Source organism: Daktulosphaira vitifoliae, unplaced genomic scaffold (genome assembly GCF_025091365.1).
Source record: "Daktulosphaira vitifoliae isolate Bord-2020 unplaced genomic scaffold, ASM2509136v1 Scaffold_1, whole genome shotgun sequence".
Classification (NCBI taxonomy): domain Eukaryota; kingdom Metazoa; phylum Arthropoda; class Insecta; order Hemiptera; family Phylloxeridae; genus Daktulosphaira; species Daktulosphaira vitifoliae.
In genome coordinates this window covers 37,110,107-37,126,950 of record NW_026099572.1, presented here as the reverse complement: position 1 = coordinate 37,126,950, position 16,844 = coordinate 37,110,107, and the positions used below count along the sequence as shown (strand labels likewise).

At 25.6% G+C, this 16,844-nt stretch overlaps 1 protein-coding gene and 2 long non-coding RNA genes across 4 annotated transcripts; 2 read left to right on the top strand and 1 right to left on the bottom strand.

The window, feature by feature from the left end:
• The first annotated feature begins 865 nt into the window (after positions 1-865).
• LOC126904183 (zinc finger protein 135-like) lies at positions 866-3,400 on the top strand. Its single transcript, XM_050682951.1, has 3 exons — positions 866-1,444; positions 2,679-3,046; positions 3,143-3,400. The coding sequence occupies exons 2-3, from the start codon at positions 2,679-2,681 to the stop codon at positions 3,366-3,368; spliced, it is 594 nt and encodes a 197-aa protein (XP_050538908.1). The 5' UTR covers positions 866-1,444; the 3' UTR covers positions 3,369-3,400.
• A 4,603-nt stretch (positions 3,401-8,003) lies between these two features.
• On the bottom strand, positions 8,004-11,614 carry LOC126904201 (uncharacterized). 2 transcript variants are annotated; one of them, XR_007703691.1, is made up of 2 exons: positions 11,317-11,614; positions 8,004-9,401 (listed from the first exon to the last, which is right to left on the bottom strand). It is a non-coding gene; the product is annotated as an uncharacterized LOC126904201 (long non-coding RNA). The 2 variants fall into 2 exon arrangements; XR_007703690.1 differs by having other exon boundaries at positions 11,335-11,614.
• A 200-nt stretch (positions 11,615-11,814) lies between these two features.
• LOC126904196 (uncharacterized) lies at positions 11,815-13,876 on the top strand. Its single transcript, XR_007703689.1, has 2 exons — positions 11,815-12,551; positions 13,598-13,876. It is a non-coding gene; the product is annotated as an uncharacterized LOC126904196 (long non-coding RNA).
• The last annotated feature ends 2,968 nt before the right edge of the window (positions 13,877-16,844 follow it).

Genomic DNA, 16,844 nt, shown 5'->3' with positions numbered 1-16,844 from the left:
GATACGATTTTTAACAAAAAAAATATCTTTAAACAGTATAGATATCAATAACTATTATTTAAATTACTATTTGTCGAACCATTATTCAAAAATATTAAATTATTTTTTTTCATTATAAATATATTATATTACAATTTATACATTTTTTACTATTAATAAAAATTATTTTAAACGAAAATTCTGTTTAAAGTATGTTTGATTAAAAAAAACACAATGCTTCCAGTATTTTACGGTAATTTAAAAAATAAATTATTTGATTCTTTTTATTCTTATTTTAAATGTAAAAGAAAAGATTTGCTCTTAAGACCACTAAATTTATGACCAAATAAACTTAAGTATATTGTAGAACTGATTTTATTAAAAAAAAAGTTATTTCATGGAATATAATTTTCTTCATTTACAAACAAAAAATTATCTTATAGAAATAACTTTAAAAAAAAATAGATTTAGTGTACCATAATTTCACTATTAAAAAAAAAATTGAACAATTATCTACCTATCTCGGTGAAATGTTAAGGTTTTACTAAGCATGTACTGTAAAATACATTTTCAAATCTATTGTTTAAGTAGTTAGCTCACAACAATGAATAATTATAGACTAGTTATTCGAATAATTTCAAATACACAAGTATTGTCATCGAGACCTTACACGCATGTCTCCCTCTACGTGGAGTGACCTTTTCAGTCTTGTACGGTGGTCCATATAGTATGCTGTTGTTTTATCCCAATTTGAATGACACTAAAAAATAACTCATTGTAATAGTATGCTAAATACTAGTTTATTTCTTTTTAAATTACTGTCTAGCAATCTTATTGTACCTACCTTATTATAACGTGAAATACTAAACCAGCGTTTATTATAACTATGTGTTCTTTTATGTATGCACATCATGTCAGATAAAATAACTCCGGGCAAGTTTATTTTTTAATTACAGGGTTGGTTTGGAGGGTTGACACACGACCAACGCGGTGGAGGCGTAAAATCAAAGGCTTTAGAATCGTTCACTATAAACCAAGAATAATAGTGTATACATAGTACATGTCGAATATAAATTTACTAGCGATAGTGCAGGGTTTTTTATATTGTTCTTTTTATACACATATCATATTATCTATCATCCCTCGTTTACTCGCACGATTGAGAGAGTTCGGCACGTTAAAAGTGTGCATGTGGCGGGGTTGACCGAATTTCACGGGTATTATCGTCAGAACCAATAGCTGTGCATTAGAGTCCACCCTCACTTTCAACCCTTAATATCGTGGCCCAGGGCGCAGTCGTCTTCAGTCTCTACCGGACAACTATCACTTCACCACTAACTGATTATAACAGTTTTTCTGCCGCAGATCGATCTTTACGACGAATTCAGTATCATTACATCATTAAACAAGAAAATTCTAAGATTTTATATTGAAACAATTTTCGGATTTACACATCAAAATCGAGGTATGTACAAATTTATGTTATTTTATAGATATGATAAATTTGAAAAATTCTAGAAAGAAGAAGTATTATTTCTCAGCATTTTTGTACTTAAAATATATTAAATTTATTATTATTATAATTTTATCTCAATAAATACAACCAAAATGTATTCAACATTTACTAACTATANTTATAATTTTATCTCAATAAATACAACCAAAATGTATTCAACATTTACTAACTATAACCTTGATAACAATTTATATTGAAACTTTTGCTATTTAATGTCATTTACTATGAATAAATCAAGTATTAGTTATAGTAATAAATATTTAAACGGCTATTAATTTAATTCTAGGACAACTTAAGACATTGTTCATTTTTTTTTTTACGAAAAAATAATTTACCAAATTCAACGTAGAAAATTAATACATAAAATGTAATCAACTATTCATTATTTATTGTTCTATGTAGTATATATATTATTAATAGAATTTATTTGTATTAAATTTGGAGAATAAAAAACTTTTATTCAACTTGTATACTTTACAAAAATTAAAAATTATTATATAGTGTTATCAAAGATAATAAACATAAGCTAGATCATTTTAATCGTGAATTTTGGAATATTTTCTCTAAGAGACAACACAAATGATCGCAAACATTTAATTTTCAACTAAGTCAGAAATCTATTTAAAAGAAAACATTAAATTTGACTAGCATTCATTTTCATTCAGTTGCAAATACACTATTATATATTACTGTAAATATATTATATTTTGAATACGTTTTTTCTATGTTATTATTGGTTACAAGACTTACATTGCTTGACCGTATAACTAAATATTTACAGAAATTTTGAGAATTATTTAGAAAACTACAAATTAGTCTTAATGTTAACCTTTAGGATCAATGTATTAAGAAAATAATAACTAATCCCGTATAAATATACCTTTTATGCGATTTTAAATCGCTTGACTATTAGTAGAGCCATTGAATGCCAGACGTAAAATTCACCGTTACCCGCCTCAAACGAGACCAATACCTAGTAATCAGAGTAAAGTGAAGACCATTTCTCAAGTCTCTGTTTGCTCGAAAACGTGCGAGATTAAACCCTTTTTATTATGTTAAACTCCTCCCCGTTCATATTAAGCCCTTTCCAGCGTATCATTAAAAATATCACGAATCAAACCCCGCGTAACCCCAGCAGCAGGTAGCACTCAATATACTGATATAATAGCTTTGATTTTTTTAGATGTTGGCCACCGAAGAGTCGTTAAGGTTCGCCTCCAGGTTTGGTCTATTAGATCATTTTCCACGGCTGTACGTGGACACTATGTGGGCGAGATTTAACCAGCCTGGAGCGTTCGTCGCCAATGAGGCGGCATCTCAAATGGAAGGATACGCCAGAGCTGTTGCCCTCTCGAGGAACGTTCAAAAACAGATGACCAGCAACGGGGGAGGAAAACCGAAAAAACGATACATATGCGAGTATTGTGACAGGGAATTTAGCAAATCGTACAATCTTCTAATACACGTTCGCACGCACACTGATGAACGACCCTATCCATGCGATACGTGTGGAAAAGCTTTTAGAAGACAAGATCACCTTAGAGATCATAAGTGAGTCTCTCTTAAATATTTTATCTTTTAATGTTATTGCATAACATTAAATAAGAGATTGATTATATTTATGGTTTATTTTATTCTATTTTTTAGATATGTACATATGAAAGATAAGCCGTTTTCATGCGAATCTTGCGGAAAAGGATTTTGTCAAATGCGAACATTAGTAAGTCACAGGAAAAATGCTCAGTGCCAGTGGTATCAATATCAAAGACACCAAGCAATGGCTACACAATTAGCAGTCCCACTCATTGTAAACGAACGACTTACAGACTTTAGTATACGAACTTTACTAGGAATTAAAAAGGACGATAATTAATCGTAGTTTATTTTGTAGTTAAAAATAATAAGAAATATTAAAACAAACAATTTTTTAAACTAAATTGTAAAATTATCTATTTTTATTTACTATTATTTTGTGTATATTTTTGTAAACTAATGTATTTTTATAAAGATTATGTTAAGATACATGTTTAAATAAAAAACGATATTTTGTTTAAAACATAATGATAAATAATTTTTCTAATTATTATAAATATTCTAGCACTGTGTCAGGATGATTAACTTGACTATTGTTCAAGTTGCACTATCGGTACAAAAGTAATCAAAATTTTAGTATTTTGAATTTATTATTATTTTTAGTACTATGAGTGCGAGAAACAATTCATATGTATTTATATCGGAATTCGTGATATTTGACATTTTTATGTAATTCAGTATAGTTTAATAGTCACTATCTAAATATACAAACAGCTGGCAAAAAAATGTACTTGAACTCAATAAAATAGTTAAAAATAAATTAAAATACAATGTATCCTTTAAAGATCCACAAGAGTTACATTTTTACTTATGAAGATTAAAACTTTAAATCCGTTAATGCCAAAACCATTTTTTTGATATATGACCTTATTCAATATAAAAATGTCTTTTTAGTAGACATTTTAATGAAAAATGTAGTACCAAATTCATAGAAAAAGTAAGGATTTAGGTCACTAATAAAAAATAATTAAGTATATAAATAATAGGGGTGTTACGTTTTAAAACACTTAAAATTTCAAAATTTACATTGATCTTATTTTAAACGTTTAAACTTATGTTTTTAGCAAGTTATTTAGCAACCCCTCTACATAATATGATAGAAAACACCAATCTAAGTGCCTTATATTCTCCTACAAATATTTTGTTCGAGAATTATCTTTATTCCAATAGTATGGTAGTTGCAATTAGGTGTTGAATGACATTGAACATACAACTTAAAAGACCATAATCGCTATCGTCTTCCGTATACGGTAAAATTATATATAACGTACACTGTTTCAACTGTGATACTTGATAACAACAGTAGTCACGTTGAAATACATTGAATAACATAATATTTAAAAACTGTAGAGATTATTTTTTATTTTACAGTCTAAAGAATATCACATCATAATATAGTATTTGAATCTAATGGTCACAAATATGTCAGTAAAACAATTGTCTATATACATAAAAGGGGCGTTTCATAAAAATACTATGAGTTCACGACAATAGTTTACTATTTCTTTTTTAACTTACAAAATGATGTATACAATTTGATATATTGTACTGTTCGATAAATAACTAACTAGTTAGTTAACAAAATTTTAATAAAAAAAAATACTCAAAACAAATATTAAAATGTTTTTTATACGTTGTATAAAAATAATTATTTTTTTATTTAGAGTTATTTACATTTTGAGATTTATAAGCATTAGATTATGTAAACATAAATAGAATAGTATTTTAATATGTAATTTTTGATTATGTTCAATGGTATCAGGTCTAAAATTACATGTTATTTACAGATAGTTTGACAAACTAAAGGTTATCTTTCTATAATAAATGCTTAAAAACGCAATTTAATGATTATTATTTTTTATAAATACCATATGTTCTAAAATATATCATCATCAATTGTTTTAGCATTTATGCCGCGTTTTTATTTTTGTCTATTCAATTAAGGTTATCTATGATATGTACTGACTAAAAATTATAGGATTGTTTTGTTTATTTCAAACATTATCTATAAAAAAAAACCCAATATTTTGAGCAAACATTGCTTTCCTGTTACTCGAATAATTCGTTTCGGTTTCGATTTTTATATTTCAATACCTATTTTATTTATTGGCAATAAACACCCATATACGGTTGTCAACCATACGGCGATTCCTATTCATAAGGTAAATAAAAAAAACTTCACGGTTCTACCCTTTAAACATGAATTTTTTGTGTCCATGACCTCATTTATAACAATTCAATGGAGAGATATAATGGAGTATATTACGGTATAATACAGTTTAACATAAAAATAAATTTTAAAAAATTATTAGGTGTGAAGCGTGCTTCATGTATTTTAGAAGAAGCACAATCAACTCAATACAGACAAAATTATCTACCAATGGTCTATTCCATTATCGTACGTCTTTATATTGCTATAAAATGACTTGATAATTTCAGTTGTCAAAATAGTAAAAAAAATATTTAAACATTTTTTTAGTAAAAGTGTTTTTGCAAATTAGTGGCTCATTTAATGGAATTATATTCAATAAATACTCAAATTTTGAAGTAAAAAACTGTATTGTTTGCTAAAATTTTAATTTGATATTATTTTTGTATGCACATCTGTTGTCCTAATACATTTTATACTAATAAACTGTCCTAGTATATTAGATTTATACAAAACTTATACTAAAATACTAAACTTAACTCTTAAGCGTCCCACGCTTACGATTAATAATACAAGAAATAATTGCATTTTACGGAAATACATTTCATAAACAATACAGTAAGAATGAGCAAGAGTTAAGTCTGGATAAACGGTTGCTTATAGTTGAATTTTCCACTTAATTGACCTCTTCAGTACACTGATGGATATCTCTTTGTCGGTTATGCCAAAGGCATTTATTCATATCCCTTCCTTATTGTGCATCCAAACGATTAACTTTTGACTTTGGAATCACATCAAAGAAGAATATTACAAGCCTAAGGTGATGGATTGTTATTTTGGTTTTTCGTTTTGCTATGCAAATCAGGCGCCGTACTTTACTGTGGTGCTCGTAAGTAAATTGCTTCTCACAACACCCGCGGCAATAAAATTTATTATGGTGTACTGTAAGACGTTGTACAGTATACGCGGAAAAGTGAAATCCATTACAAAAGAAAACTGTAATATTCCCTTCAAATATATTTAATATCAAAATAAATAAGGCGACCAAATGTTTTATATTTCAACAGTCTGTTTATCATTTTGTACATACGTAACATTTGTTTCGCCTTAATAACTACGGTAAAACATTATATCAACATAAATCGCACTAAACAAAATTATTAATATTATGAATATAATATAGAATATTTAATTATTTACTTTTATTATCAATAGTATATTAATTATTATACATAAAGAATAAATAGTTTGTAATTTTGTTATTCGACAAACAATTTAAAATTCTACGTTGATGTGGTTTTACTGAGAAATAATTTAATGCGTTGTTAAAATTACTTAAAGAATTCCGTTGTTTTAATCATTTTTTTTTAATACTCTATTAAAACGACTAATAAAGAAAAAATGTATTTTTTATAACATTTCTGTCGTTACACTTAATAATTTTTCTATATAAATTTATCAATATATAACATTGACTATTTGGGTCTTACTGATAATGATAGTAAAAAACATCTGTAACAATAGTAATGATATCTGATAAAATAGTTTATTTTTAATTATTTATTAATTAAATAAAGCAAAGTTCAAAAGAATCTAAGTGTTCAAACTTTATTCATTAAGAAAGCCCCACGAAAAAAATTTTTTTTTCAAAATCTCATCAACGGAAAAATATTATTTTATTTTATACTAAAATATTATCTTTTTAAAAATACTATATCGTCGTATTTTATATTTTTAAAGAAGTAAACATAAATGCCGAATCAATTGAAATACATAAGAGTAATTTTACAATACTACTTAAGTTTTAAACTTAATTTTATTCACAACAATTAATTATCATTACATTATAATAAATGATTCGAAAATTCCCATACGTCATAAAGGTACTTCTATTATACACGTTATTTTTGTATACAAATTGTGTAATTTTAACATAAAATATAGAAAATTCGTATAAAGTATAATATTATCATTACTATTTATCCAAATTTTCCCTTACAGTGTATGCATAAAATCTCTCAATACATAGGGTCAAGTGGGGTAAATGTAAATTGGGGCAAAAGGAAAAAAATATTATTTAAAATAAATTATTAGTGATTATAGAATTCGATAATATTATAACCACAGTACACATAAGGTATAATATTGTGCAATGATAAAAATATGGAAAATTTGAGGATATGTACAAATTGTTATCACTCGAGAAAGTGTTTATGATTATTTTAGATTATATTTTCTGCTCAACGGCTTTTGAGAAGGGCATCTTCATCAAAAATATAAGTAGAACAGTACAGTTTGAACTAAATTGTCATTTCATATTTACTTATTTACTATACGGCCCTAAAACTAGTTTAATATCACTTTTTCTATGAAATTATATATTTTTTGTAAAATACAAAATAAAAATCAATTGGGGTAAATGGAAATTTGATTTTGGGGTAAATAGAAATATTAATAACAAATATAATTTGAAATATTACGATCTTTATCATTTTTTTTTCAACTTCAGAGTGCGTAATTATATAAAAAAAAACATATTAACAGTTGTAGAAAATAAAATTTCATTAGAACCTTCAATGTCAAACACTTTTATGGACTAAATTTTTCTAACATCAAGTAATAATATCTCAGTAAACCCAAAAGATATAATATCTATTTTTTCAATTCAATTAATACAATATAAAACTAACAATACAATTTGTGTTACAAAAGACCAAGTTCCTCGTCTTAGAGTAACAAAGTATGGTGAAGTTTTAACAAATAAAAATGTGTTAAAATAATTGGAGGAAGCAACCTCAAAGAAAAAGCTAATCAAATATCCTAGAAAACTTGGGAGACATAAGAAAGCTATTAAAGATGTACAAAATATTGTGTTGGAACAATCAATTGATAATATTGATGATGAGTTTATCATTCATCAGGAGATGATTGTAATGACAATTCATTAGATTTAAGTATTGAAGAAGTTTTATACAATACACCAATTTGGTCTCAAATAAAACCTGGAGTATTTCTTTTAATAGATTTTATTGGAGGGAACCGTAAGAAACAACATTTTAAGTATGTATGTTTAGTTAAACGTATAGATGAAGATGATGGGGATATTTTAGTCCGAGGATTAAAAAAAAATAATGAAATTGGAACTGATTTTTATATTGTTGAAAATGACTTGTCAGATATTACAGTAGAGATGATTCTTGCAATATTACCAATACCAACTGAACATAAGAAGAACAGAAAAACGATATACACATTTCCTGGATACATAAATGTCGATGAAAAATAATCAGTTTAGGCACTATGTTACATACATTAATTTATGTGATATATTTTGAAACTAAAAATGCTGTTAGTTTGTTATTTTGTTTATAATTTTTACTTTACATTGTTCTTTTTTATGTTAAATTATTATTATCACTATTATATGAAAACAAAAGACTGTTAATATATTTTGAAAGTTTATGAAATAGTAAGTAAGCATTAAACTGTACTAAATTATGTTAAAATAATAAAGATTACCAAATTATTTGACTAATTTAATTGTAATTTATGTAATTCAAACAAATTTTCATTTGCCCCAGGCTTATAACATTATCAACTATACTTTAATTTGCATTTACCCCATACACAGTATACTATTTGGGACAAATGGAAATTTGTAGGTATCGAATATATGAAATAATATAATGATAGCTGTAACAGAACAATTTCATTTGCCCAATATGTTTGTTCAATATAACACTTGCTGTTGGAAATAGTTATTTTCATTTACCCCAGAAGTATGGGGCAAATGTACATTTTTTATGAAATTTTATATTATTTTTTCTATTAAAATAATCAACTATTTTAACGTTTGATTGAAATGTTAGACACATATTGTATATAGTTAAATAGTTTTTATCTAAACCAAAATTAAAAAAAATTATTACTACATGAATCTAATAAAAGTTGTAAAACATGTAAATTTCATTTCCATTTACCCCACTTGACCCTATGTAAAAATACATCATAATTTTTTGTCCCCAAAATCTCGGTTTCTTAAAAAAAGTGACACGCATTGTTTTTCCGTGTACTCTTCATAGTCCTTCTGTTTACGCCATTGAGTATTCCACATAAATTACGCCGATCAGCCGGCAAATATTTCATTTACTTGTTGTTCATCCACTTGAAAAGGACATTCATTATTATATACAATATTATTGTTTAAATATAAATATTCTTAATTCACAATACATAAACTCTCAAAAACAGTTATAAAATAAAATATTTCAATTACTTCTTTTTTATTGATTTTAAACGTTTAAAATTGGTCACTCCTATAATCTTACCAGATTTATCATCGTTTTTTGTAACGTTTAGTATGGTTGTTGTATATGTATGTAACTACATAATGTAGTTATTATCGCTAGGCGCAAATTAATTGTATTCTCTAGTAAATACTTCTATGCTACTAGTAATTATGATGTAATTTACAGTATGTGTCATAATAGAGGGACGGTGTGGCCGAGTCGGTAACGCAGCAGTGTTTGACGCGCACTGCCTCGGGTTCGAATCTCGGTCACGGGCGGCTTTATTTGTCGAACAGGAGATCAGTTTGGTAATTGGAGTTGCCACCCCTCTCTCCGGCAACGAACTAACCACCCGTCCCGGAGTATAAATGGTTAAGAAACCTCCTCCTTTGGGAAAGACCGCTATGGCCCTTAATGGGCTGATAAAGCAATAAAAAAAAATGTGTCAATATATTATTATTAGCGCACATCTCTAATTCATTTCTCTTCAACTCGCTAATTCAATATTTGTAATCGTAATTGTACTCAAAAGTTATACATATGTATACCTTCATTAACATTGTAAATAATAGCATAACATAAATTCATCAGATAAGCATTTATCAACGTCGGATAACTTTTCTATTTGATATTTCTATTATTAGACACTGTGGAACAGTACCTTTTATTTTTTTTAGGAGGGGCTTACATAAAAATAATTGTTTTACCTCCTTCATATGGTTCAATATACAAATATTTTTAGATCCTGGGGATGTTTTTACTCGTATCCCTCCTCCCATAAATACGCCTATGATTACGCATATTTTATTTTTTGTAATTTTTACTCATCTTCAGATTATACCTAAAAGAAATAATTTTTAGTTTATAGAAATTTATGTCTTCTATATCTTAAATAATACTTATATTAAAATGATTCCGTTTTATAGGTCAAATAATTATTGACGTGAACAATTAACAATTGGACTGAAGAGCATAAAGTGGAAAAATGCGGTGGTATTTGAGGCCGAAGTAATTATAGTTAAAATTTATAAAAGAGTAAAAAATATTGTGAATGCTTACCTACAATGTACTTATAGTAACTTAGGATGATTGATTTATTATTGACTACTAGAAGATTTTACTTCGAATAATAATGTTGAAAAATTTTTTTAACTTTTCGATTAGTATTTAATTGTTAATCGTACCAGTTCAAGACATCTTTGACTATTTTCTTAATTTGCTAAATATTTTTTTTTCTTAAAGATATAAATATTAAAATTGATTTATTTTTATGAACCAGAATAATTATCAAGTTAATAGTAAGAAAAAATTCTAAATAAATCAATTTGTTTATTAAAGTATTATAACTTGCAAAATACTGCAAATATCATTTTCTATGATATGATCTAGTTAAATATGTATGTTGCTATTAAAAAAAAATTAAGTTGGTACCCTTAAAATTAATAAAGAATGAACCTCAAAAATATATAACCATGATTAAATATTTTTCATTGATTTAATATCAATTTATAAATCAATAAATAAATAATAATCAAAATAACCAAGAAAAAAATTCTCAAAATTATTATAATTTTAGGAGACAGTTTTAATGGTTAACAATAATCAATATTTTTATTTATTGAAAATAAAATCTATATATTTTTTAAGGTGAAGTAAGCATGATTAGACAACTGGGGGAAGTAATGCTTAACGGCTAGTTCCCCCGAATGGTCTAAGGATGTACACATAAAAAAAAAACAAAAAAGTTAAATGATTATTAAAGTATATTATAATGTATTTATTAGTCTTACTTTTTAATTTATACCAACCTAAGTTGTTTAATTTGGGAACATAATCCAACAAATTGATATAACTTAACTAAAATGAATTAACTAACTTCACATTCTACTCGTTATTGTTTAGTCATTTAATTTAGTTTAAATTACATTAACTTTATTTTTAGATGATATAACAATATTTGTAGAGAGGCTCTTTAAATCATATACAAAATCTAAGAGAGCCAAAGATCACTTGGGTTAAATCAATTGCTTTAATAAAAAATGTTACAAGAAAAAAAATTATTTAAACGTATCTCAAAAGCTGTTAATATTCAATTATTTTTTCTGAACATCATTAAATAACAACGCAGCCTATAAAATGTTAACTTTATTTAGATTTATTCCGAGTTATGAAATGCAAATTATTTTTTATAATTATGTAACATGTTATATTCAGTACTGATTATATAATTATTATCGCAAATTAATAAGTCGTAAACTATAAGTTTTCTTTTTTTTTCTTTTTTTTCTGGTTGTACTTTTTCTTAATACTTAACTTGGGAGCAAATGCCAGAAAGTTAATTTTTAAATAAATTTAAGGATTTAAAAGGATTATTATCACTATAAAATAAATATTATGTAACATAGTAATAGTATTTTTGCACTATGTCTAGACTACAGCTGAATATAATAGTTTATTTGAAACTATTAAATTTTATTTTATATAATTCAGAAATGATTTTTGAAGAAAAAAAAATGTTTACAATACGTCTGTTATACAACCGTTTTTGCACCAATGAAGAAAAACATTAGTTTAATAAAATTGTTTCTATTTTAATGATTAGTAGATATCGAAATTTAATTTTATCTAGAAAAATCGGGGAATGTCCACACCGATATTCAGTCGTCAAGGTTCGGCTTATCGATGGAACATTAAACTTTGGCGGGTGCCTATTTTCACAGATTGTAAATAGAAATCTCAGTGTATTCTATAAATTACTGTGCAGTCAGCACCGTGCGACCATATGTAGTTTGAACTACGTTCTCACAACCATGTCTTTACAAATTTAAATAATTCTTTATTAAAAATTAATATTTTTTTATCATAATATCCCAATGACTACTCTATAAGATTACAAATTTGACCACTGGATTGTATCATTAATCTCAGTTATCGTTTTACATTTTTCGAAAAAAAAAGTACTAACAATGGCAGATTTATTGGAATGTATCGTAGCCACCGGCAGTAGTGTCAGCCGCGACGAACTGTAAGTACTTAATTATTTTATAAAAAAACGATGCAACACGTTTTTATAAGGATACTTTAAAATTTACTATTTAAGTTAAATTGATGATAAGTTTTTTTTTAATACCAATAATTATTAAATATAAGTATTTTTATACAAATAAATAATCAATATTGTTGACATATTTTACGCGTACTATTTGAATAGTTTTTGGAGTGATATCGTCTAGAAAATTTAAAAATAAAATGCTTTCATATCAACGCCAGGATTTATGAAACAAAAAACCCGGACACCTAAAATAAATAATTTTAGCATAACTTGTGAATTTTATTATTATTTTACTGCCCACATATCAACTCAATAACAGAAATCTTTACTAGTATAATTTAAATTAGGTAATATTCACTACATACAAGTCACTAATGCGACTTGTATTAAGTACACGGACAATAAGTTCATTTTTTAATCTCAAAAATAAAAATGTTGTAAAGTAACTTATATAAATTATATTTATTTTTATTTTTTGATAATTAAATATAAACATTTTGTACAATAAAGTAAGATTTAAGTCTGTGGAAATAATTTTGTTGAAAAATCTATTATGTTACTCTATGTTTTGATTGTTTATTATCATATAAACAATAAAGCTTAATCAATTTCTGTATTAAAATTTTTTTTATTTTCATTACACGCTATTATAATATTTTACCGTAAATTAATACATTTATTTATTGAAAATGAATATAAAAATAAAAATTTTCTTTTTTTTATATATATTGATCTTACAATACAGTTTTACTCGCTATTTAGCTGTAATTTTCGTTTTAATTACAATAAATAGTTATTATTTTTTCTTCCATATATCAATTTTCTTTTTTTAAGAACGTCATTGGAACAATTATTATATTGTTTTAACAGTCATAAGTTTGTTTTTATTTTATTGTTAAGAAATAACTTTTTACTAATTTATACTCTTAATAATTCATTTAATATTTTTAAATCTTCAAAATATAAATTAATAATAATCATACAACTGATTAATAATTATTCAATTTTTCTTGTTATAGGATTGATTTTGGTACACCAGCGGAGAAATCTCCAAAAAAAAATTTAAATATGTATAAAAAATACAAAAAAATCAAAAAAAGCTTTGGACGTGAAATAACCAAACATTTCAAGTTCAGTGATGCTTTTTACGGGAATCGGGTTACATATCCAGCATTTTAATAAGAATTCAATTAAAAATTTCGAGTACGTCATTGAAAAAAACTAAAATTATAAATTTATTACATGTTACAATTAATTTATGGACTATGTTATTGGTATAAATGTTTTGTAATTTTACAGTTTTTTTTTTTTTTTTTTTTTTNTGTTTAATAAATAATAAAAAATGGATTTAATTTGTTTGTAGTTGTACATTATTTTTATATTCCTCATATGAAAATGTATTTAAAGTCGATTCTCCCTAAGTGAGTGGTCGAACTGTTTTAATTTGTTTACGATAATTTAAAAACATTAATTAGGGTAAATATTATCATGGTCTAAAATATTTCAGGTTTGTGTACTGTAAAGTGTTAAGTAGTTAAGTGTTGACTCATACGTACATTTTATACTAGTAAATACACATGAAATGTCAAGTGGTCTATGTTCGTTGACAGACGGTACTCTGTGTGTCAAAATCACCCCAAAATCGTGTGTGGTTTTCATCCCTATGTGTTGAATGTATTAAAATTTGTTGCTGAAGGACCTCAATTTACGAGGCTTTAAATATCGCGCGTGTTCTGGTGCGTGAAAACCGACACATTTTCAATAAATTAATAAGGAAGGTAAATCTTTATAATGCACGTTACAAAAACATTTATTTGTTGGGTCCGCCATAGGTTCTCGAAATAAACGGGTGAATTAATGAGTACAAAAAGGGCACCCAAGAGGTGTTAGGAAAATAAATTGATATCACACCGAACTCGGCTTATGAATAGATAAACAAACAACCTATGTGTGATACTTGAACATTCCATGTGTTTTAAACTCCGAAAAATCGACGATAAAAATAATATTTATTTTCACAGGGATGTGGTAGTGATCTTTGATCTAAAACCGCTTTTGAATATTGTAACAGTTATTGTTAAAAATCTATTCCAGTTTATTATCTACGAAAAACAATATCTACAAAAATATTTGAACAACTATGATTAATTGTTCATTGCATTCACTCTGGCAACTTATTTTTTGGTTAACATTTTAGTAAGAGTACTCAATATTTCTATTTCTCGCAGTATTTATTTTTTAAGTAGCTAAAATTTTTATTAGACATTTCCTAATGAATTACAATTCTAATTAACATATTGATTGCTTCATTTTTAAGACTAATAAAAACATCAATATTTAACTAGATATTTCTAAATAGAAGTTGTCAGTAAAAATTACTTAGTACTATTTCCCATCACTTAACGGAAATATGATATTCTGAACTCTTTACATAAATTTTAAAGCTATGGCTCTATTTTCGTAAATAAAATACTAATTTTTTAATTATCAAATTTTTCTAAGGTGGTAGAATTTTATGTCTTATTGTTGTATGTATTTATTTTTATCTTGAACTTTAAACGTAAAATGGATACATTGTACATTCTTAACATATTTTGTAATTTGAACTGAGAAAATTTTGTTATCTTAGCAGCCAACTAATATCAAACAATTGCTTTGATAAAACAATTTATATATATATATATGTGTGTTGAATTTTACCCCGTAAACTGCTTTGTGTCATTAAATATTATTTATACTACAAATAATAATTTAAATAAAAAGTCAATGTGATAAATTTCGACGAAAAATCGTTCATGCAATGTCTTTTATTTAATTATCAAATTATTTATTTTAAAATTAATGTTTATCGTAAAAAGCAATAGGCTTTGACAAACATTGGTTATGGACCTTAGTTGCAAATTGTCTTGGGTAAAAAGAATTTTATTGTTTTAGAACTAAACAACAAAAGATATAATTCAGGACAATATTTTCAAATATCTAAGATAAGAAAATAATTTTGTTTGTTTATTGTAAAAATACAATTATAATAGCCTTCATATATGTAGAAATAATTCACAATAGTAATGTAATGTTGAAAAGTATATAGATAAATCGCATACCATGAACTTGAAATTTTGTTTAGTTTGTTGTTTAAAACTACGAAACGTAATCGAAATAAAAAACGAGAAACACCGGATCACCATAACAATATTAAACAAATATTTTTTATTAAAACTAATAATAAACAGGCAAACAATTTTTTTTTTCAACTTTAATTTGTTACTTAATTTTAAGCCCTTCTTTTTAAAAAGAGATTTTTGGATAAATAATGTTTTTAAATTAAAAAAATGTCTAATATATAAATCATTTCTATCATAAGTTTTACATACTTATCTAAATTGTTGTAATTATCGTAGTTTGCCATGGGGACTGAAGGGGCTTTAGCTCTCATTAAATATTCATAACCCCATTAATAAATTTAATTTTTAGGAGATGGGAAGATAAAGCAATGTGTTAAACTCTTCCTATCTAATTTATTATTCAATATTTTAAAATAGCTTCACGGACAAATTTTTATTAATAAATAATAATAAAAAATAATATTTTTAATATTAATTATTGTTAATAAATGACTATTGTTTGAATTATATCTATGACTCGTATCCACAAGTGGATATGTTACAAAAATGGATTTTGATATTTTTTATAATTTCTATAAAAAAAAATGTTATATGGCATGTGTTAAAAAATTACCAGTTAATTATATCGGAAAAGTTTGTTTTTTGCACTTTATTTCTGTAAGACACCATTGAACGCTTAAATTGTTATGGTCTATTGAAAGATCCTAAAAGTAACATAAAAGTTTTTAGAAAATAGCCACAGAATACAATAATATAATAGAAATAATAGACGCAGTTTTTCGGATTACCAGCAAATTCAATCGTCTGTTAAATTAAAAAACAATAGACTATGTTTTACCAGTATACTAATAAAATATTGTTTAAAAACTACACTAATTACAACTGTGAAATTTAAATTTCTCGAAAATATTTTAAGCTGACTATAAAATTCCAGGGATAATAATTATCATCAGATGTCATTAAAAGAAGGAAGACAAAAACTACATTTTTTCACAGGACAACTACATTTTTTTCAAAGTAAAATATTTGTTGCACGCTTTAACCTTTTAAATTTTTATATACTAAGTAAAAAAAGTCTGATTAGTTAATTTTAGACTTTCTCAGGAAAGTAAAATAGCGCTTAAAATTCAATGGCTTCTATGTA

Coding starts and splice junctions, on each gene's coding strand:
- LOC126904183 (XM_050682951.1), top strand. CDS start 2,679: ATGTTGGCCACCGAAGAGTCGTTAAGGTTCGCCTCCAGGTTTGGTCTA. Junction 3,047..3,142: donor GATCACCTTAGAGATCATAA/GTGAGTCTCTCT, acceptor TCTATTTTTTAG/ATATGTACATATGAAAGATA.